Below are 20,733 nucleotides of genomic sequence, written 5' to 3'. Positions count from 1 at the left end.
TACACCTCACTAAAGAAATGAACCCCAAGCAATATATAAATATTATATATAATATACGTATTTTATTGTATGTCTGTAATATATATGCATTGTATATATGTATTAAATCTATATATATATATATATATATATTACATTATGTAATATATATCTATATATACCTATATATAATAAATATATTTCTGTTGCTTCTTCTCTTTGCTGCTGCTACTGAAGTAAAGGAAGGAAGCAGAAAAAACGAATTAAGAAAAATGCATCAGACAACGCCAGGTGTACATACACCGCAAACTTTGTCCGCCCATATACACCACAACCAACCAGTGTAAAGTCTAGGGTTTAGGGTCTAGGGTTTAGGGTTTAGGGTATGGGTACGTCGCTAGTATGCAGCGAGCAGCAAACCCCTCAGTAGACCCTCTACAACTCTATCCTGAAGCCGTGCTGGGATAACCGCAAACTGACAAATATATATATATATATATATATATATATATATATATACATACGTATATATATATATATATATATATATATATACGGTTCGCCGTTCGTGCGCCTCTGAACAGCCCTACATATATATTCATATATTTATAGGTATAGATATAGATATTTATGTTTATGTGTATATTCATACGTATAATATATATAATTTATATGCATACTGTACAGGCGGCGTAGGTCCACTTCGTGGTGTACGTACACCTCGTTTTTTCAGTCGCATGCAGAAAAATAATTAATTAGCAGTTTTGCTGCAGCTGCGAGTTCGCATGCATCCAGCAGCAGACGCAGCAGCTGAAGCTGTTGTTGCGTGCTGCTGCTGCTGCTGCTGCAGTGTGGTGCAGCAGCCCGTGCCGCTGCTGCTGTTTCTGCTGCTGCAAGCAGCAGCATGTGGGAAGCAGACGAAATCAGCAATCGTGCTGCTGCTGCTGCCGCTTCTTCTGCTGCTGCTGTTGCGTGACAGCAGCAGCAGCAGCAGCAATTAAACAAGCAAACTTAGCTGCGCTGCTGCAGCACAACAGCAGCAGCTGTGTCTTAATCATGCAGCAACCAAACCTGCAACAGCAGCAGCAGCATCAGAACAAAGCCTTCGCCCACCTCATTCCCTCCGTGCTGCGGGCTTTCCTAAACCCTAAACCCTAAACCCTCGCCCAAGCCCTAAATCATAAACCCTCTCTCCTTAACCCTCTCCCCCAAACCCTTATACCCTCAATCCTCTCTCCTTACCCCGTAAACCCTAAACCCTAAACCCTTACCCGCTAAGTGACCCACGAACTCTGTCTCTTATAAATAAATGTAAATACAAACTATAAATGCAAACACCAGTATAAATGAAAATAAAAAATGAAAATAAACAACAAAACGTAGAAAAAAGATAAAACACAAAGTGCAAATACAAACAAATACAAGACACAAGTACAAAACGAATAAATTATATTACACAGAGATAAGTAAACAACCAACCAAATGCAAATAAATAAATAAATGTATATATATATATATATATAAATTACATATATAAGAATTATATATATATACACATTTATTCATTTATTTGTATTTATCGCCCTACAAATAAATAAACAGGCAATCAAAAAAAGATATACCTATATAATATATATATATATATATATATATATATATATAAATATACAAACAAACCACCAAGGATAAGAACAAAGATAATCATATAATTCATCGCATGCTTACCTGTAGATTTTTAAGAAGAAAGTCTGGAGAAGAAGCAAGAGGAGGTGAGTTGAAAGTGCTGCAACACTGAGAGCTTCCTCTTAAGAAATCTCCATCAATAGTTAAAGCAAAATGTCCTCCACCACCAACTGCAATCATCTCGCCATCAGTAAAACAAAAGAAAGCGTTGCTGCTGCTCCAGGTGTATACGTGGATCGTCTGAACATACGCTCAAACCCTAAACCCTAAACCCTAAATGCCCAAACGGGGACGATACCACGAAGAGCTAGCAAGAATACAAACCCTATAAATGAAAAAGAATTGAAGGAAAAACATATGCAACACACAACAGACATGGATTCCTAAACCCTAAACCCTAAACCCTAATCACAGGAGGCTTACGGGATTCTCCGCGGGCTGCTTCCCGTCAGGGCCCTTAAAAGTGAAAACGAAAGTGTCGGCTGCGCACAAACCCTAAACCCTAAACCCTAAACCCTAAACCTTGGTGCCTCCTGAAGTGGGCACGCAGCGTTATCGCAGGGCTCTTTAGGGTTTAGGGTTAAGGGTTTAGGGTTTAGGGTTTTCGGGTGTACGTACCCGATCCGTAGTATTTGTAGGACTTGTGAAATTCTTCAGTAAATGCACCAAAGACAACTCCTTTTGAATCTTCAACCGCAATTATACAACCACCAGAGTGAGATACACGCCTAAAAAACCTGCAGCAGCAGCAGCAGCAGCAGCAGTTGCAACAGCAGCACAGTACCTGACAGATATTACAGCTGAGGGTGCGACCCCCATAGGAAGCAGGAACGGCTGGCTGCTTCATGTACACGGCAGAGCAAGAGCAGCAGCAACAGCAGCAGCAACAGAACCCGCAAGAAGCACAAGCAGCAGAACACCCAGCTGCAAAAGCAGCAGCAGCAAATCCAACTGTTGGAGCAGCAAAATCAGCTGCATCGGAAGCAGCAACAAGAGCAGCAGCAGAAGCAGCAGCAGCAGCAAAGGCAGCAGCAGCAGCAGCAGATTACGTTTGAAAGGAGACACCGTGAAGCTTGAGACAGAATCCGAGTTCCCATCGTTTAAGGGACAGCATCAGTGGCAAGTGCATGCAAATCTGTGCATACACCTCAACGCCTAACTCCAGCAAACCCTCAGCAGCAGCAGCAGCAAAAGCAGCAAAAGCAGCAGCAAAAACAACTACCGCACACAGCAGGCGCTGTTGCTGCAGCACCAAACCGCAGGCTGGCAGGAACCTCAGCAGCAGCCGCAGCAGCACTACAGTAATGCAGCAGTAATACCAGTAGCAGCAGCAGCAGCAACGGCGGAATCAGCAGCAGCAGCAGCAGCAGCAGAAGCAAAAGCAGCAGCAGCAACAGAAGCAGCAGCAACAGCAACAATAGCGGCAGCAGCAGCAACAGCAGCAGCAGCAGCAAATGACCTGTGCAGCAATATGCGGTGTAACAAAGTCTGCTGCACCCGGAGGCCGATCCAGAATAGGAGCAGCAGCACCTTCAGCAATCCCCAAAGAGAAGCAGCGAGGGTCTCGCATCTCTTCTTGCTGCGGAGGTGCAACTGCTGCTGCTGCACCTTCTTCTAACCATAAATCCATATGCTCCTGCGGCAGCTGCTGCTGCTGCTGCTGCGCGTCCTCGTCCCCGAAATTCCAGCTGCCGTAAGGCGTTGAGCTGCAACGCATACAAACCCTAAACCCTAAACCCCTAAAACCTAAACCCGCTGCAATACCCACACCCCGCACGAACGGAGCAGCAACAAAACTCCCATGCGCAAGGTTAGCTGGGGTTTAGGGTTTAGGGTTTAGGGTTTACGATTTGGCCTGCAGCAGCGACATCTCCGCTGAGCGATCTAGAGCCTCTTCCCAAGCGTTTACAACCGCATCTAAACCACATCACACAAACCCTAAACCCTAAACCCTAAACCCTAGGCTTCAAACTCTAAACCCTAGAGCCTCAACCCTAAACCCCCCAAACCCTAAACCGCACTTGAAGAGCAGGGCACCATCGTTGAGCTGCGATTGCAGCGACGGAGGGCCTTCTGCTGCTGCTGCTGCTGCTCCTCCTCCTCCTCCTCCTCCTCCTCCTCATCTTCCTTTTCCTCGTCTGTTTTCTGCGTATTCGCAACACACAAGTATAGTCATGCTGCTGCTGCTGCTGCTGCTGATGCTGCTGCTTGTTCGGGAGGCAGCTGTAGTTGCGTCTTCAATAGGCGTCCTCGCCCCAGGAGCAGCGCAGCAGCAGTAGCAGCAGCCGCGGTAGCAAAGGCATCAACAGCAGCACTGACATGCACAATGGAAGCAGCAGCAGCAGCAGCAGCACAAGCACCATCAGCAGCGGCATCAGCACCAAAAGCAGCATCGGCAGCAGCAGCCTATTCATCACCAGCAGGAGCATCACCACCACCCCAAGCACAATCAGCAGCAGCAGCAGCAGCAGCAGCAGATGACACACTCACCCATGCGTCTACCTTTTCAATCAGTTGTCTTGTGAATGCATTTGCCTCTGCACGACTTAAAAACCCAAAAAGAACAAACAGCCGCCGGTTGTCTGCTGCACTCGCAAAGTTGCTGCTGCCGCTGCTGCTGCGTCGCCGCCTGCAGCACAAACCGTAGACATTAAACCCTAAACCCTAAACCCTGGAAGGCAAACAAACCCTCCACAGCAATCGGGTCACGGTCGTTGCTGCTGCTGCTGCTTACTCTGCAGGAGCCGTCTGCTGCACCTTTACTGGAGACAGGTGCTGTTCCTGCTGCTGCGGCTGCTGCTGCTGCTTGAGCTCTGGCGAGCGAGGGGCCTCATGAGGGCTAGAGTGTCTCCACGCCTTCAACCACTCTCCAATAGATCCCCTTCTCTGAGGAGACAGTTTCTGGTGCTGCTGCTGCTGTGCAGCAGCAGCAGCCGCAGCAGCAGCAGCAGAGCCCGTGGGGATCTCGTCTCCCGCTGCTGCAATAGGGCAATCACGCGGAGTTGATAGAACAGACCCTGTCTCTGCTGTTGCTGCTGCTGCTGCTGCTGCTGCACGCGACTCAGCCTTTCTCCCCCTCCGCTGCTGGGGCTGGTGCTGCTGCTGCTGCTGCTGCTGCTGCTGTTGTTGCTGATCGGAAGGGGGTGACTGGTGCTCAGCACCAAGCGTCCGCAGCAGCAGCTGAAGATAGGAGGGCGGTTCTGCATCAGCATCGAGGTAGCTGCAGGTTGCGACGGTGTTGCTGCGCTTTGCTGCTGCTGTTGCTGCTTCTGCTGCTGCTGCAGCAAATGCAGAAGAAGCCACAAGGTCATCAAGAGGAGGAGCCATAACGCATGCACATTCCAAGATGTCGCGCAGGTGTATATACACCTCAGGAATCTGCCCTCCCTTCGTCAACGCCTCACCCTCCCCGTCCGTAGGGGGACCTGGAACAGCAACAGCAGCAGCAGCAGCAGCAACAGCAGGAAACGCAGCAACAGAAGTGAGCAAGTGTGAAGAAATCCGCAGCGGGAGAGTCGGCTGCAGCCGCAGAACAGCAGCAACAGCAGCAGCAACAACAGCAACAAAAAAGCCAGCAGCAACAACAGCAACAAAAAAGCCAGCAGCAACAGCAGCAGCAGCAGCAGCAACAGCAGCAGACCTTCCCTGAATACAAGTCTGTCCTTCTCGAGCTTAAGAGAGCCTGGAATAAGCAAATGGCCAGCACAGTAAACGCAATAGGCAGAGAGGGCCCCTGATTCTCTTTCTGCTGCTGCTGCTGCTGCCTCTGGGGAGTGCTGCATCTGCTGCAGCAGCAACTGCAGCGAACTCTCCTGCTGCAGCACAGCACTAACGCATGCCGGCGGCTTCACTGCTGCTGCTGGGCACGCTGCTGCTGTTCCTGGTCCCCCCTTCATTCCTCCCTTAGGGGAGCCACTGAGGCGTCTGCTGCTGCTGCTGCTGCTGTTGCTATTTTGATGATAAGACGATTTTTTGTGGGGTTCCCTGCTGCAGCTGATGGCAGCAGCTGCTGGGCCGCGCAGAGAGTGTCTTGCAGCAAAGGCCCCGTTGAGTGCAATACAAGCGCAGCAGTTGCTGCTGTTGCTGCAGCCGCTGTTGCTGCTGCAGTCGCACGCTGTGGTATGCCTGCGAACAAGAGATTCTGGAGCGACACCTGGCTGCAGCACTGCTTCTCGTATCCCTGTAGACAGCAGCAGGTGCTGCGGCAGCCGCAGCAGCGCTGCATGCAAATCTTCATCATCTGCTGCTGTCGTTGCTGCTGCAGCATCAGGCCCCCGTCTGATCGGCAGCAAACATCACACCACAGCAAAAGCACGGTTATACTGCCGTTTCTGCTGCTGCTGCTTCTAACACTAGCCGCTGCTGTTGCGGCTGCTGCTGCTACTGCTGCTGCTTGTGCGCGATCGTGAGTGCCATTCCAAGCCTACCTTTCAGTCCGCCTCACAGGGGAGGAGGTCGGGCTGTCTGTTGACGAGACCATTATTCGTCGTTGCTGCTCATGCTGGTGCTGGTGCTGCTGCTGCTGCTGCTGCTGCTGCTGCCCTTGCTGCTCCCGCTGCTACCACTGCTCATGCTGTCGTTGCTGATCCTGGTATGTTGCGCCGTACAGCAGCAAGACCGCCTCCACTGTTACTGCCGCTACTGCCGCTGCTGCTGCCGCTGCTGCCGCTGCTGTTGCCGCTGCCACTGCTGCTGCCGCCGCCGCCGCCGCCGTTGCTGCTGCTGCTGCTGCTGCTCCTTCAGGACTGCTGCTGCAGCAGCTGCTGCAGCAGGAGCACGTGCCACAGGCTACGAATTGCTAGAGGTAGTCTGGCCTGTGACTGTCCTGCCGTGGCAGCTGCTCATGCTGTTGCTGCTGCTGTTGCTGCTGTTGCTGCTGCTGCTGCTGCTGCTGTTGACAGGCTGTCACTGATGCTAAAGGAGTATGTGTGCCTCCGTCGTGCTTCTTGAGAGAAGTATTTCGAAGATTTATTCAATAAGCGCGGGAAGCTAACGGACTGCTGCTGCTGTTGCTGTTGTTTTTGCCGTTGTTGCTGCTGCTGCTGCTGCTACTGCTGCACAGAAGCCCTGGTTATTAACTTAATGCTTATTTCTAGCATTTGTTGCTTTCTCTAGAGTGAATCATGTTGCTACTTTGGGGAATTCCCAAGATAAGACTGCTGCTGCTGCTGCAGAGGTCTTGCAGCTGCTGCTGCTGCTGCTGCGGCAGCAGCGGCTGCTGCTGACCTCCCCCGTCCGTGGTCGCTGCTGCTGCTGTGCTGCTGCTGCTGCCGCTGCTAAAAGTTTGTTAACTTCGTCTCTGTGCGGCCTTTGCTAAAAAAATATTCGGCGATGTGCTCTGCTGCTGCTGCTTCTGTTGCTGCTGCTGCTGCTGCTGCTGTCGTGACGCGGAGTGTGTCATCCCACAAGGGTCACCTGCTGCTGCTCCTCCTCATCGTACTTCACCTGTTGATGTTGTTGCTGCTGCTGCTGCGACTGCAACTGGCTTCTTGCTGTACCCTATGTTGCTGCTACAGTGGCATCCTCTTCTTAACTTCTAAAGTTGCCGCTGCAGCAGAAGCAGCTGCCACGGCAGCAGCAGCAACAGCAGCAAGGCAGGTGACACGTTCATAACGCCGCAGGGGCTAGCTTAGAACCACATGGGTTTGTAGACAGTGTCGCTAGTGTTGCTGTTGCGAGTGCTGCTGCTACTGTTGTTGTTGCAGCAGCAACTGCAGCAGCTGCCGCGGGTGTGTTGCTGGTGCAGCACTTCTTCGGACTTTGCTGCCTTCTCGTGCCGTGGTATTGTGTCTATGTGGGGCTTTCATGCTCTTCCAATGTCTCCTGCAGTTGTACAGTTGTTGGTGTTGCTGTTGCTGCTGCTGTTGGTGCTGTTGGGGTAGCCGTTGTTGCTGTTGCATTTGCTGTTGTTTCTATTGCTGCTGTTACTGTTGTTCTTGCAGTTGCTGCTCATGCTGGTGGAGATAGAGTCTCAACCGTATTTCGTTGCTGCTATGAGGGGACAGCAACGAGATGTCAAGTGCAGCAGCAACAGCAACAGCAACAGCAGTAGCAGCGACGATGGTGGTAGTAGCAGCCTGTTACTTTTCTACCCTTGGATTCTGAGCAAAAGCAGCGTTTGAGTGTGAGCCTGGTGCGGATGCAGCTACTGATGCTGCTGCTGCTTTGGTCCGTTTGTTATATTCTGCTGTCCGTGCCTTCCCCTACGTCCCACTAAATTTATAGGTACAGCTAGCGCAGGCGCACCTCCACCTACACCGACTGAGCTGCATGCAGTTTATTTATAAATATGCAGATAGATGAAAATTTGCATGTGCATATATATATGTATATATATATATACATATATATATATATATATATGCCTTTGTATTTCGGGTTAGGCCCCCAGCGAGAGGTAGTCGGTCACCAACGTTTTTCTTGGTTGGGACGTCAGCGTTCAGGTGGCATTAAGGTAAGGTCAGGCGGCACGCGTTTAACGCTTTGCTGAGGAGTGGCCACGTCAGTGAGCACGGAACCCGCAGCAAGGTGCGGGTCCGTAGTCGAAGCATCATAAAAAATAGCACCTGCAAAAGCCCTGCCCACCGCTCCCTTATTCACTTTTTCCTTTCTTTTCTTTGTTCGAAACTCTGTCCCCTCCGGCAATATCCCTCCCCTACCTCTGTGCAAGCAGGCAGTCAGGCATGCCAAGAGATGCTCTGTACGGGGACGGAGAAGGATCGGGGCTGGTGTAGTATGGTCTGTCTATGCTTTGTGCATGCGTTTCTACTTGACAGCAGCTACTGATGTTCATGCAAATGTTAAGCAAGTCTCTCGGGTGTCGGTGCAACCGCTGAAATGGCGCATTAGTATGCTTCTGCTTGGGGCTAGCTCGGTGTAGAAGCTGAAGCCAGAAGTGTTGCAACATAGAGGAGACGCATCCTTCCCCAACCAGGCCTAGCTTCACCTCACCGTTGGTAATGCATTAATTAATATAGAAGCTCCATCTCCAGTTCCTTTGCGTCGTCAGAACCTGTTGGCTCGACACTCGCTAGTTGACCATTGAGCGTTGCCCATTGTTCATTCACCTCCCGGTCAAATTATTTTGCAAGATATGGGGTTTGCCACTGCCATGGAATAAAGTTCGGTGCTGCACCCGGAGTGAGTTCGACGCGGTGAATCGGGCATCTAGTGCAAGGATGGCCCTCAGGAAGCTCCTTGCTAGTTCAAGCCTCTGAGAGTTCTCCGGTGTACACGGGACCCACCCTCCCTAAATTGCTGTTTTGGCGAGCTAGCCAGAACGGAGTGCACGCATATCTCCATCGTCCCCTGCGTCGCTTCTACGCATTGCAACCCTCTCGCTCTACCCTTCCTTGGGAAGCTCAGCGCATTCCTCTTGTCATGAAGGCTGAACATGTTGTTGGCAGGGCTGGGAGGTGCAGTCTCTCGTTGCTCCCCGGCGCATACACCTTAAAACTGTTATCTGGGGGCCTCACTGGCGCCCTTCCCTGAGTGCTCCATCGCAGCATAGGATTATGCAGTGGTGAACTGTTCCAACCGAACTACCGTATCAGCTTTAACCCCCTTCTGAATAAAGCTTTCATTTCACGATCACAGCAATACCAATTGCCGTGTTATGCCTTTTATCGATGAAGAGTAAACTTGGAGGCTTCGCCTACGAACAGTCAGTCGGGTTGCACGATCTTCTCTTCGTCTCAGATATCAGTTTAACTTTACAGCTTGTCCAGTACAAATGAAGATTCCAGTTCAGTGTTTCGTACTTGGATCAGCGCAGAAGTGCTCAAATAACTTCGGCCTGCCGTGAGATCGCACACTTAACTTCCACCTAGATGAAGATAACTCCCTCTGCCTTTCCGAGATGTTCTGGATAGAACGGCACGAGGGCTTGGGGATGGGGGAGAGCAAGCGCCTTGAGAAGAGATGCAACGCACGGAGCTGCAACTATTGCTGCAAGGAACCTTCACATTCAAGCACAGGCAAACCCCATTTTTCTATCTGCACGCACACTGCAAACCACTGTTGTGCTTCTGCTGCTTCTGGGTGCGCGCTGCCAACAAAACTCGCGGAAGTATTCAAATATCAACATCGGGGAGAACATAGTATAGACACCGTCGGCAACATTTAATGACTCTTACTTCGCCCTCTGTGGCAAACGTGGACCCAAGTAGAAGTGTAAACAAATACGAACTTGAGAGAGATCTTTGTCGGATGTCTGTGGAAATCTTCTGGTTTTCGCCCTATCTATAGTTCAACGCAGACACATACCTCAACGCACATAATCTATATATACATATATATATTCATTTACAGCTATTTTTGCTATGCTCCCCTATTCAAAACCATATATATTTGCTTCTTTGGGGTTGTTTTTGTTCTATACAACATCGAGGCGTACGGATTTGCATACTTGGGCTCGGCTTGTTATGTACCCCCATACATTGAGATACACTTGTATATTTAAAGGTATTTGCTTTACTTAAAAACCCGTGTATAGTTATATATTTATATATTTGAAGCTGTTTATGCTAAACATATACATTCGTGTGTGGATCCTATACAAAGCCTGTTAAGAACACAACCCCTCAACCGTACAAGCCCCCTTCGTGCTGGTCTGTTGGCCTTGTCTGTCTGGTATCTTCTAATTTAAAAGATTTTGGAGTTATTTTTAAGTATATTTATTGTGTAGATAATGCCTTATTGACGGACAGCAGCACGAGCAGGTCGGTGCAGCAAGACCAGCAGCTGCAGCAGGGCTGCTGAGCTGCTCTCCACTTTTATGTACATGTTTGGCTTGAGGGTTTGTTTCAATTGCAAGACAGCCGGCAGCCGCCCACCGCGGCAGCAGGACCCTTGCGTCCTGCTGCTGCTCCTGCAGCAGCTCCTACTGCTGCAGCTGCTGCTGCTCCATCTTCAGCATGCAGCAGCAGGCACGCCTCTAGTGCCGCCATGCGGCTTTCTCTGCCTTCAGAGGGGGAGCGCCCCTTTGTCTGCTCACGCTGCAACAGCAGCAACAGCAGCAGGAAACCCAGCAGCAGCGGCAGCACGTACCGGAGGGGCAGCAGTAGGAAACCCGGCAACAGCAACAGCATTGGCAGGAACAGCAGCAGCAACATCAGGCAGGCATATCTATTGTCAGGGTAGCATTGCGAATAACAATTCAACAGGACACCGTCTGTACAACCCACGCCTTGCTGCTGCTGCTCGTGGTGCTGCTGCTACTACTGCTCTTGCTGCTGCTCCTCCTATTTCTCCTGCCGACGCACCTGTCGACAATAGTAATGCTGCTGTAGAAACCGTTGATGCTGCCGCTGCCTCTTTTTTGCTGCGCGTGCTGCAGCAGCAGCATTCGGATGGCTGCGTGGAGTCTGCTTGGACCACTGCAGCAGCAGCGACACAGGCAACAGCAGCAGCAGCAAAAACACGACAGCAGCAACAACTGCCTGTCTTACTGCTAAGTTGCAGCGGGGGCTCAGACAGCACAGCTCTTCTGCATGCAGTTGCACGTGGGCTTGGCCTCAGCGCTGCTACTCCGCGCGCCGTTGCTGCTGCTGCTGCTGCCTGCAGCTTTGAGCAAGCGGTGCAGCAGAAAGAACAGCATAAACAGCGGCAGCAACGACAGGATAGATATGGATTAGACAGCATTGCAGAAGGAACGGGTGTGAGTAACCACGCGCCGAGCAGTAGCATCAACAACAGCAGCAGCAACACCACCACCAGCGGCAACCGCAGCAGCAGCACCGGAATGGCAGCTTGCATGCAGGTGAACGGCATGGGGGCGATGGTTGCTGCGGTGTACTTTGACCATCGGCTACGCCCCAGAGAAGCAAGGAAAGAGCAGCAGCAAATAGCAGCAGCATGCCGCGCCTACGGGATTCCGCTGCACTGCAGGCAGCTCCCAGACAGCCTTCTAAGCGCATGCAAAAAGCAGCAGCAGCAGCAGGCCAACAGCAAACGCAGCAGCAAAGGGTCGCCGCAGCAGCTCATGCGCAACTGGCGCCGAGTCGAGGCTGCAGCGCTACTGACTAAGATCATCCATCAGCAGCAGCAGCAGCAGCAGCAACAGCAGCAGCATCGGGGATACCTGTTGACTGGGCATCATGCGGACGATCAGTTGGAGACGATTTTTTTAAAACTCCTCAGGGGAGTTAACGTCCTCAACCTTCAGTAGGCGGTTCTGCTGCTGCTGCTGATGCCACTGCGGCTGTAGCCTGTCATGCTGGGGCTAGTGATTGGCGCAGAGGTGGCCTTGCTGCTGCTTCAGTGCTGCAGCGCGTTGCTTACGCGTGGACGTGGTGCTGCTGCTTCTGGTGCTGCTGCTTGGGTTTGTGCGTTGCAGTGGAATGGAACCCCTGTCCGCCCTTACAGCAGATGATGCATTCCACCACGTAGCTTGCCAGCAGGAACTAGCTGGCCTGCAGCAGCTAGCTAGCCAGAACCAGCTAGCTATAGGGAGGCCATTCCTGGATCTTCCGAAGGAAACGCTGCGTTCCTACCTTAAGGTGAGTTACTGCCAGCCGCTGCTGCTGGTGCTGCTGCTGGTGCCGGTGCTGCTGCTGCTGCTGCGGCTGCTGCTTGTAGCGTGTCCTGCTGTGAACTGCGAGGGAGACTGATCTTTGCTTCTGTTGTAACTTGCTGCTGCTGCCATTCAAAGTGCTGTTGCTGGGACTGTTGTTGCTGATGCTGCTGCTGCCAGTTCTACTGCTGCAACTGCCGCTGCTACTACTGCTGCAGCTACTGTTGATATTGCTGCTGCTGGTGTTGCTACTGCTGCTTCTAGTATTTCTGCTATTCCCCTGGTGTCGCTGGTGCTGTTGCTGCTGCTACTGCTTCTGGTTGCTGCTGCTGCTGGTACTGCTGTTGCTGGTGCTGCTGCAGGCTTTGGGCAGTGTTTGGAGTGAAGACTCTTCGAACGGAAGTCCAAAGTACCTCCGCAACGCATTTAGGTCTGCTGTGCTACCGGCCCTTGTTAGCTTCACGCAGCAGCAGCAGCGGGACCAGCAGCAGGAGCAGCAGGAAGAGAAGCAAAGCGAAGGACCTGCTGCTGTTGCTGCAGACCTTGTAGAGGCACCCAATGCCGCCACTGGCTTGCTGCCAACTCCTTTGGGGGCTGCTGCGGATGCTGCAGCAGCAGAGAGTGCAGCAGCAAGCACGCCGTCATCTTCAACAAAAAGGGGAACACCAACAGCAGCAACACCAGCTGCTGCTGCTGAAGTGGCAGGCGCCCATGTTGCAGCTCTGCGTCGTCGTTTGCAGCTACTGCACAGCCAAGTGCTGCTGCTAAAGAGACACATAAACCAGGAGGCCTCCGCTTGGGAACGTGCTCACCTCGGTTGCACCGCTGCTCCTGCTGCTGCTGCTGCTACTGCTGCTGCTGCTCCTGCTAGTGCTGCTAGCAGTGAAACTTCTGAATCAGGCCATCAAGGTGCTCCAACAGCGGCGACCGATGGAGCCTCAGCCGCAACAGGAAAAGCAGAAGTACCGCATTCTAAACGCACTGCCATGCAGCCGCAGCAGCAGCAGCAACAGCAGCAGCCTAAGCAGCAGCATCAACAGCAACAGGAGGAGCTCCCCCTAACCGTGTGGGCCGAAGTTAAATCGGAGTTCATTCAGCTGCACTTGCTGCATCGTTGGCTGCAAAGGGGAATGGGCGGAGGCGAGCTGCAGCACAAAACGATCCAGCTTCTCTCAGGCCGCCTTGCAGCAGCAGCAGCGCTAAAGAACAGCAGCAGCAGAAGCAGCAGCAGCAGCAGGCGCAGCAGCAGCAGCAACAACAGCTGGCATGTTGATGTTGGGGGAGGGTTTGCCGTTGCAGTAGATGGGCACAACGCTTTCCTCATTCGCAGACCCAACAGGCAGCGACAGCAACAGCAGCAAGTGCGTTAGCGACTGCAGCAGCAATAGCGACAGCAACCGCTGCAATAACTGCCCCTCCTGGATTAGCACAGCACCAACAGCATCAGTAACTGCAGTAACTGCAGCAACAGCTGCAGCAGCAAATGCAGCAGCAGCCGAATGGTGGCATTCAGATGCGGGACGAAGTTAATAAATACCACTTGTTTTTCACTGTGACTGGTGCAGCCTGCTTGGTTTTAAGAATAGCAACAAGAGCTGCTGCCTCCAAGGCTACGAAGCAGCAGGTGTCGCAGCACCGCGCAGCAAAAGCAGCAACCACAGCACCAGCAGCAGCAACGAGTTGAACAGAGATGAACAAAGGCTGTTGCTGCTGCTGCCTGCTGCTGCAGCAGCAGCAAAACCCAGCCAAACGAATAGATGCTGCAGCGCTGCCTGGAGTGGGATATTTCTTTTTACTATTCGTTTATTTCTTGCGCTTCTTTGTTATTTAGTTTTGCTTGGACGAGTTTTGGGCCCAAGGGGGAAACAACTTTTGAATTTATTTTCTACACTGTTTCTATTGTTTGTATTTTGGTGTATACTCTAGTTTGTTTGTCTGGCGGTTTTTCAGTGGCTTGCTTGCTTGCTGCTGTTGCTGCTGCTGCAGCGGCAGACCATCAGCAGCAGATGTGCTTTTGGTGGTGCTGTGTTTTTGTTGTTGTTGCTGTTGCTACTGCTGCTCTTAGAAGGTGAAATTCTCCTTAAACTCCTTTTCCTTGTCGCTAATGAGGCAGAGCTGCACAAAGAAATGCCGACGAACAAACTCATGCGCACCAAATACCAGCATCCAGAGATCTGTATATCCCAATTGGGAATTACTCTGCATTTTTTTAAAACAGAGGCAGCAGCAGCAGGGACCACACCAGGAGCAGTGCAGCAGCACCATAACACCACCTGTTCTTGCTACTGCTGCTGCTGGTACAGCTGGTGTTGCTGCGGCTGCTGCGACATGCTTGTGTACGTTACTGGGATGTATGTGACTTTCGTCTGATTATTTCGTTTTGCTGCTTTAAAAACAATCAGGCGTACGTGTAGTGCGAGACAGCCCCCTTGTGCCTTTATGTAGTATTGCTTGTCTCCTTTGTTCATTTATCTCGTTCAAGTCCCTTTGTTTATCCTGTGGCCCGCACGGCATTTTGATTTGTTACTCGTTTTGGTTTTTGTCTTATTTGTCTGTGCGTTTGCTTTGTTCTCTTTCTTTGGCCTATTCCCTCCCGCTCAGTTTTATTTGTTTTCCTGTTTCTCTGTTTCCCTTTCTCGTCGCTGCGTTGCGCGCCTTTTCTGTGTGCATCTTCCATTCATTCGTGTTCTTTTTACTGCCTCGTCATTTTCCAATTGCGCGCTGCTGCATCGAGGCTTCTTGTTGCTGCAGCATACCAGCAGCACTGTTCCTGCGGTGGTGTACAAAAGCATCTTTATATCTACCCCGATGCAAATCACCGGATGGAAACTAACTGCAGCCAGAGAAATAACAACAGAACTCCCACGGCCTCATCACCAGCGATACCAGAAGCAGCAACACAAGCTGCAGCCTCTTAAGACTAGCAGCAACGGCAACAAGAGATGCGCAAGCAACTCTAGCAACAAGAGATGCGCAAGCAACTCTAGCAGCAGCTGATGCAGCAGCAGAAGTAGAGAGGCAACAGCTGTGGAACCCCAGTTGCCCCCAATGTTGACTTGCCCTGCGATTATAACGCAGCAGAATTGAAGGGGGGTTTGCTGTGCGCTGTAGCCAGACAGCTTAAATTGTTTAAAAGTATATATACTTTTAAGTATATATACTTTTAAACAGTTTAAGCTGTCTGGCTACAGCACACATCTTAAATACATTTATGTATTTGTTTACAACTGGGTGTACGCAAGACTATATATATGTTAGCAAGGTCATTTGATGAAAACGCAAAGAATTATGTGCTGGCATTGCCGCCGTCCGTGGCTATAGGAGGTTGAACATTATCTCCTTCAGCAGACCGAACACACAGAAAGGAGGTGGAAATTACATGAAATGCAGAAGATGCAAAAATAAGGAAAATATAGCCAGAGGAGAATACCCATGCACACGAGGCAGGCGGGTGACACAACGGCGCGTTGAGAGCTGGTATTAGGTGCAGAACAAGGCGAAAGTGCATCTAAACAACATATACAATATAAATGCAACACATGGATAAACGTATCATAGGGAAAAGACGGTGAGAAAAACCTCAAGGCCCCCTGCTCCTTCAACAGCCTGCGACCCAACCAGGGGTGGGGCAGACCTTCGATGTTTGTGCGTTCAACAAAAATGTGTTCTTAAACGCAATTTAAGTTTTTAGCAATGCATCCAAATATCAGGAACACTTTATTCAGGAGACGGTTTAACTTAACAGATTGCAGCGGGTTCATGGGGTGTGAGACTCTTCTGCTGAGCACAAAACCACCAGGGGCTGCTGGGCCTCTGTGCAGGGCCCCCCGCTGTGGACAGTATCGACGGAGGGTTTGTCTGTTTCTTGAAATAATATAAGACTGGTTTTGTTTGAGTAGTAGAGATTCAAATAAGCCTGGATTTGAATGAAGATTCCCTCGATAAACCGAGGAAAATGAAGTTTAAGGCTGCGGCTGGGCCCTGGCTCAGCGGGAGGAGAAGATGGTCGTTGCGTTGTTTGTGTTTTTCCGTTTCTTCGCTTCTTGCTCTGTTTTCTTTGTTTGTGGTTTCGACGAGTTGCCAGTCTGTGCCCGACGAAAGCCCTTCGATCGCCACTCCTTCCAATCCTACTGCAGTTGAAACCACCAGTCTTGACCCCAACGCAGCAGACCACAGACCGCACGGCGCCCACCGTCAAAGAAGAAACCAGAGATTCATGCTTACAGTCGCCGCCGTCGCCGCCTTTGCCGTTCTGGCGAAACTCTTCTCCAATGTCATCAACAGGAGGACGGTACGAACCACAAACACCAAAAACTTACAAAGAATTAACAGCCTTCGACAACCCTTTAAAACCCTTAAAATCACTTTACAAACCATTAATAACCCTAGATGTTGCTTAGAGTCTCCATAAAAACCCTTAAAAAGACTCAAAAACCCGATAACTGTGTAAACCGTAAATCAGGAACACTAAACCCTAAAACCTGCAGCTTGAAATTTCCACCACAGAACGAGGCCAGAAACCGAACACCCTAAGCACTAGGAGCCGCAGACGCGGCAATCTTACAGGCTAAATTCTGGAACTGCAAACCATAGACCCTATAACCTGCGGCACGAAATCTCCAGCGCACATCCTAGACACGAAACCTTAAACCCTAGACACGAAACCCTAAAACCTGCTGCCTTAAACCTCCTCCGCAAACCCCGATCCCTATGCTGCGTATTTACAATGAAACCTGCTAACCTAAACAATAGCCTAAATCCTGAATCTTTTGCGCTAGCGTTTTTGAGCTATTCCCCACACCCTTATGCATATCTCATACACCCGAACCCTGCAGCATATCGCGTAATCCCTAAACCCTAGACCCTAAAGCACATTCCATAATCCATAAACCCTGAAGATTAAAACTGCCTTGAGTTCAATGCCTGAGACCCTGTATTGAGCGAGCGATTGAATCCAAGGAATCCGAAACCATAAACCGTAAACCCTCTGTTCTCTTCACTTGGAGAATTCATTTCTGTCTGCAAACAACCACATTCAGCTTAAGGTCTAGACGCGTACGCTTAGAGGTAACATGGACCCGAGACTAAAGGCCTTCTAAACCCGAATCCCTGAACCCTAAACGTCTCAATTTCCAACTTCAACTGCTAAACTTGAATTACACTCCCTAGAAAGTCCCGCGATTAACCTGTTTTCACAGGTGCTGTCTTGTATTGCACACGACAGTTTATGGGTGGAGCGTTTAATTATGCACTTGCATACCTCAAAATGTCTTCTAGTGTTTTCAGTTAAGGGAAACAGTATTATTGTTAGCTGTTCAAATAGTTGAAAAGCCAAGAAAAGGGTCTAATGGTTTCTCCTTGGATGCGGCATGCGCGCCCCAGACGGTACGTTCATCTCAAACCCTCAATCTTCAACCCTACACCCTTCTTTTGGTGCAACCTTTTCGAACTTTTTTGGGGCCCTTCTTTCCTCGAACGTGCGCTGCTGCTATTCATCGGATTATGGCTTCAGGGCGTGCATGCATAGATCCAAGCCCAAAACTCAAGCGGAGAGCGGTGTTGGAGCGAGTCTCGCTGTTATTCGGAACCGACATACCAAACAGCACTGCACAGACAAAGCAGGATGCACTATCCTTTATCTGATTATATATATATATATATATGTACATATTTATATATATGCGTACACTTGCTAAAGGAAACATGCACGCACGTATACATATATATATATATATATATATACACGTATGTATGTATGCGTGCATATTCATAACTGTTGCGATGTCGCTCCGCGCGTGCAATATATTTCATCCTATGGCTTCATTAATATTTAGTATCCGTCTTTTTGGCGTTTGGCTCGTTTCAGCTTGTGGGTTTACAGCCAGCGCTTGACATCTTGCGCATCTGAATCCATTAAGCAATTCTTTTGCGTCAGCTGTACAACAGAAACAAGCATAAGCAATCTTTTTGCCTGCGTGTGCGCGTGGATACGATTCGGAGGGGTGTTGTTTGCATGCATGCATGCGTGCATGCTCATGCTTGTGGCTATTGTTTAGAAACAAGTGACGAAAATCTCTACTGAAAGAGATTTGTCGTTGGAAGCCGTTGACGCGAATAAGATGGACTAACCTTCACAAACTAATAAGCAGCCTGTGCGTTGCGGCTAACTGATCTAGGCGTTGCTGTGGAGGGTTTGATGCGCATGTGCTCGGGGCTCTGCATGCATGCATACTGGATGCCTGCATGGGTGCAGGGAGCATCCTCAGTGGCTTCCCCACTGTAGCTTTCTGGCCTGCTTCTGGGGAGGGAGAGAGTAGAAGGAGGAGTGATGACTGTTTGCTTTCTCGTCGGTTTACCTCTTCTGCTCACTTTGTATCGTGCACGTGCTCGGCTCGAGTGTGTTCCTGATTGTTCTATCTCATGTCGTTTGTGGCACTTGCTGCTAGAGAGGTAACAGGTTTCGTTTTCATGCAGGCAGTGAGCAGAAGCAGAACACACTAATTTTGCCCTTTGAGCCGAAACACCAATGTGAAGTTTTGACATCTGCATATTTGAAGCAGGCTTTGTCTTCGCTTTCGTCTTTGTGTGAGTTTGTTTACAGTTTGATGCTCTCATTTTGCTGTGCTTTCGGTGAATATTGTCCTCTCTATTATGCCTATTTGTATTGTTCGACTTCATTTCTTTCGCTTTGTATGGTTCCCGGTCTGTCTCTGTGTTTCTGTCTCTGTCTTTGCCTATATCTCCGTGTGTTTTTTACCGAATTCGGTTTCCGCTTCATGCCGTTCTGTGCTCGAGCTACCCGATATACTCAGCTCAAGTGATGTATCTTATTCCCTTATTAATATTCACTTTTATCCCAGTTACTTTGAACTGCATGACAAGTTTTGTGGGGAACTGCGCTGTACCTTTACTCCTCTGCTTCTAAGCTGTGGAGATGATCGCTGCTTAGGGCATAGAATCCAGGACTTGGGGTGTTGGGCTTAGGGGTCGGTAGGGCGTCTCCACGTGTCCCCTGCAGTGTCTCTTTTGAATTGTGAACTGTTTCATGCAGCCCGTATGCGAAAGGCTGGCGTTTTGGGTCTGGAGCTGAGGCTACTCCACACTGCATTTGTTTCACATGAGTTCATTGTGTTGCCTCATTGAGCTTTAACCCTTCTGTTCCGTGCCGCATGTGGGTTGGTGCTGCTTTTGTGCTGTTTAGATTTTAGGCCCGTTCTCACTCTGTTGCTGTGTTGCAAGCGCCACTGCCCATTAATACAGATGCTATGTGCAATGAGCGCATCTACCCTGCTGAGCCTTTTTATGTTTACTTCTACGTCCCCGTGGTTTAGTCATCGTGCGGGGTTTCAGCGCTGCTGCCGCGTGCGAACGGCAATTATAGAGTGGCGAGCCGGTGTGCATCAACCGCAGAAAAGTGAGGGATGCTTAATTGCAACACCGCAGGCAGTATGTCAAGTCATGTGCCTCGCTAATACATCACTGGGCTGACCCACAAATGGTGCGCAGCTGCTGCACTGCGCAGCAGCTGCGCACCGAACGAAGAGGGGTTTGTGGCTGTGGGAAGCTGATAAATCCCGTTGTAACAGGGACCACCGCTGCTGCGCCTTTTTTATAACTAAAGCTTATTAACGCGCCGACGTTCTTCAGGTCTTAATGCAGCAGCTTGCGTTGTCTAGTCAGTTCGGCAAGGCGGTGATATGGTGTGGCTGTTGATTCAAAATAGTGTGTCTTTCAGAACCCTCTAGATTTCTGTTGATGTCGCCTGGTGCGCGTACTGCTGATGTTTGGGTCTTTGGCGCGGGCCGCGACTGCAATCCAGAGAGCAAGGATTGTTGATAATCTACAATTGCTACTTCTGCCAGGAGGTTCGTTGAAAATTAAGTCACGCACAATCCTACTGGGGTGTCGGGTGCTGCATGCAGCTTGCTGCAAGCAGTGTTAATGCTTGCGGAGAGACAAGCAGATTTGGGGACTGTTCTGTTGTAACGGTTCTTCAAGCCCTCAACTATCTCTTCTTCAGCTCAGCCACACATTGACACTTCTGCGGCACCGCCAACGTATATCGCACTGCTGCTTCAGGGGTGATGCCTTTGCGGGGGTGCTGTGCTGCTGATGATGCTCCAGCGAGAAGACTATGGAGCAAGTGCTGCACGTACTTGAGCTGCAGGGAGTGTGTTGCTTTCAACTTCTTTTTCAACATGATTACATATATATATATATATATATAAGTGGTATGCATGCTGAAAAGAAGCAATATGCATTTGCATATCTGGCTGCGCTATTGCTCTTCGCTTCTGTCTAGCGGCTTTGCACAGCCGCGTTAAACACTTAAGGGCCGAGCTTTAGGCTTTAGGATTCTAGTTGTGCTGCGCCGCAGATGGTGGGTTTAGTGCTCAGCCTCTAGAGACTGCGGCAGAGCTGCATCGTTTTGAGGCTCCACTTCACGGTATGACGGTTGATTGGTTGGGCAGACACCCCTATGCGCTGCTGAACGGTAAAGGGTATCTTTACACTTCTTGGTTATTTCGTGTACCGTTTCTTCTCGACCATGTCTGCAA

The 20,733-nt window shown here is 50.1% G+C and overlaps 2 protein-coding genes across 2 annotated transcripts; one reads left to right on the top strand and one right to left on the bottom strand.

The window, feature by feature from the left end:
* Positions 1–1,195: 1,195 nt before the first annotated feature.
* EAH_00006130 (hypothetical protein, conserved) lies at positions 1,196–7,097 on the bottom strand (the record flags this gene model as incomplete). Its single annotated transcript, XM_013396252.1, has 13 exons — positions 1,196–1,216; positions 1,705–1,902; positions 2,086–2,144; positions 2,281–2,349; positions 2,728–2,905; positions 3,122–3,368; positions 3,510–3,579; positions 3,684–3,807; positions 4,153–4,291; positions 4,397–5,087; positions 5,303–5,940; positions 6,228–6,425; positions 7,078–7,097. The coding sequence occupies 13 exons, from the start codon at positions 7,095–7,097 to the stop codon at positions 1,196–1,198; spliced, it is 2,652 nt and encodes an 883-aa protein (XP_013251706.1).
* A 3,341-nt stretch (positions 7,098–10,438) lies between these two features.
* Positions 10,439–13,545, top strand: EAH_00006120 (hypothetical protein, conserved; the record flags this gene model as incomplete). Its single annotated transcript, XM_013396251.1, has 3 exons — positions 10,439–11,826; positions 11,999–12,161; positions 12,538–13,545. 3 exons carry the CDS (start codon positions 10,439–10,441, stop codon positions 13,543–13,545), a joined length of 2,559 nt encoding a protein of 852 aa, XP_013251705.1.
* Between the last annotated feature and the right edge of the window lie 7,188 nt (positions 13,546–20,733).

Source organism: Eimeria acervulina, genomic scaffold (assembly GCF_000499425.1).
Source record: "Eimeria acervulina Houghton genomic scaffold, Eah_scaff26, whole genome shotgun sequence".
Taxonomy (NCBI): Eukaryota; Apicomplexa; class Conoidasida; order Eucoccidiorida; family Eimeriidae; genus Eimeria; species Eimeria acervulina.
Note: the sequence above shows the minus strand (reverse complement) of the source record. Positions and strands in the feature narration are given on the sequence as shown.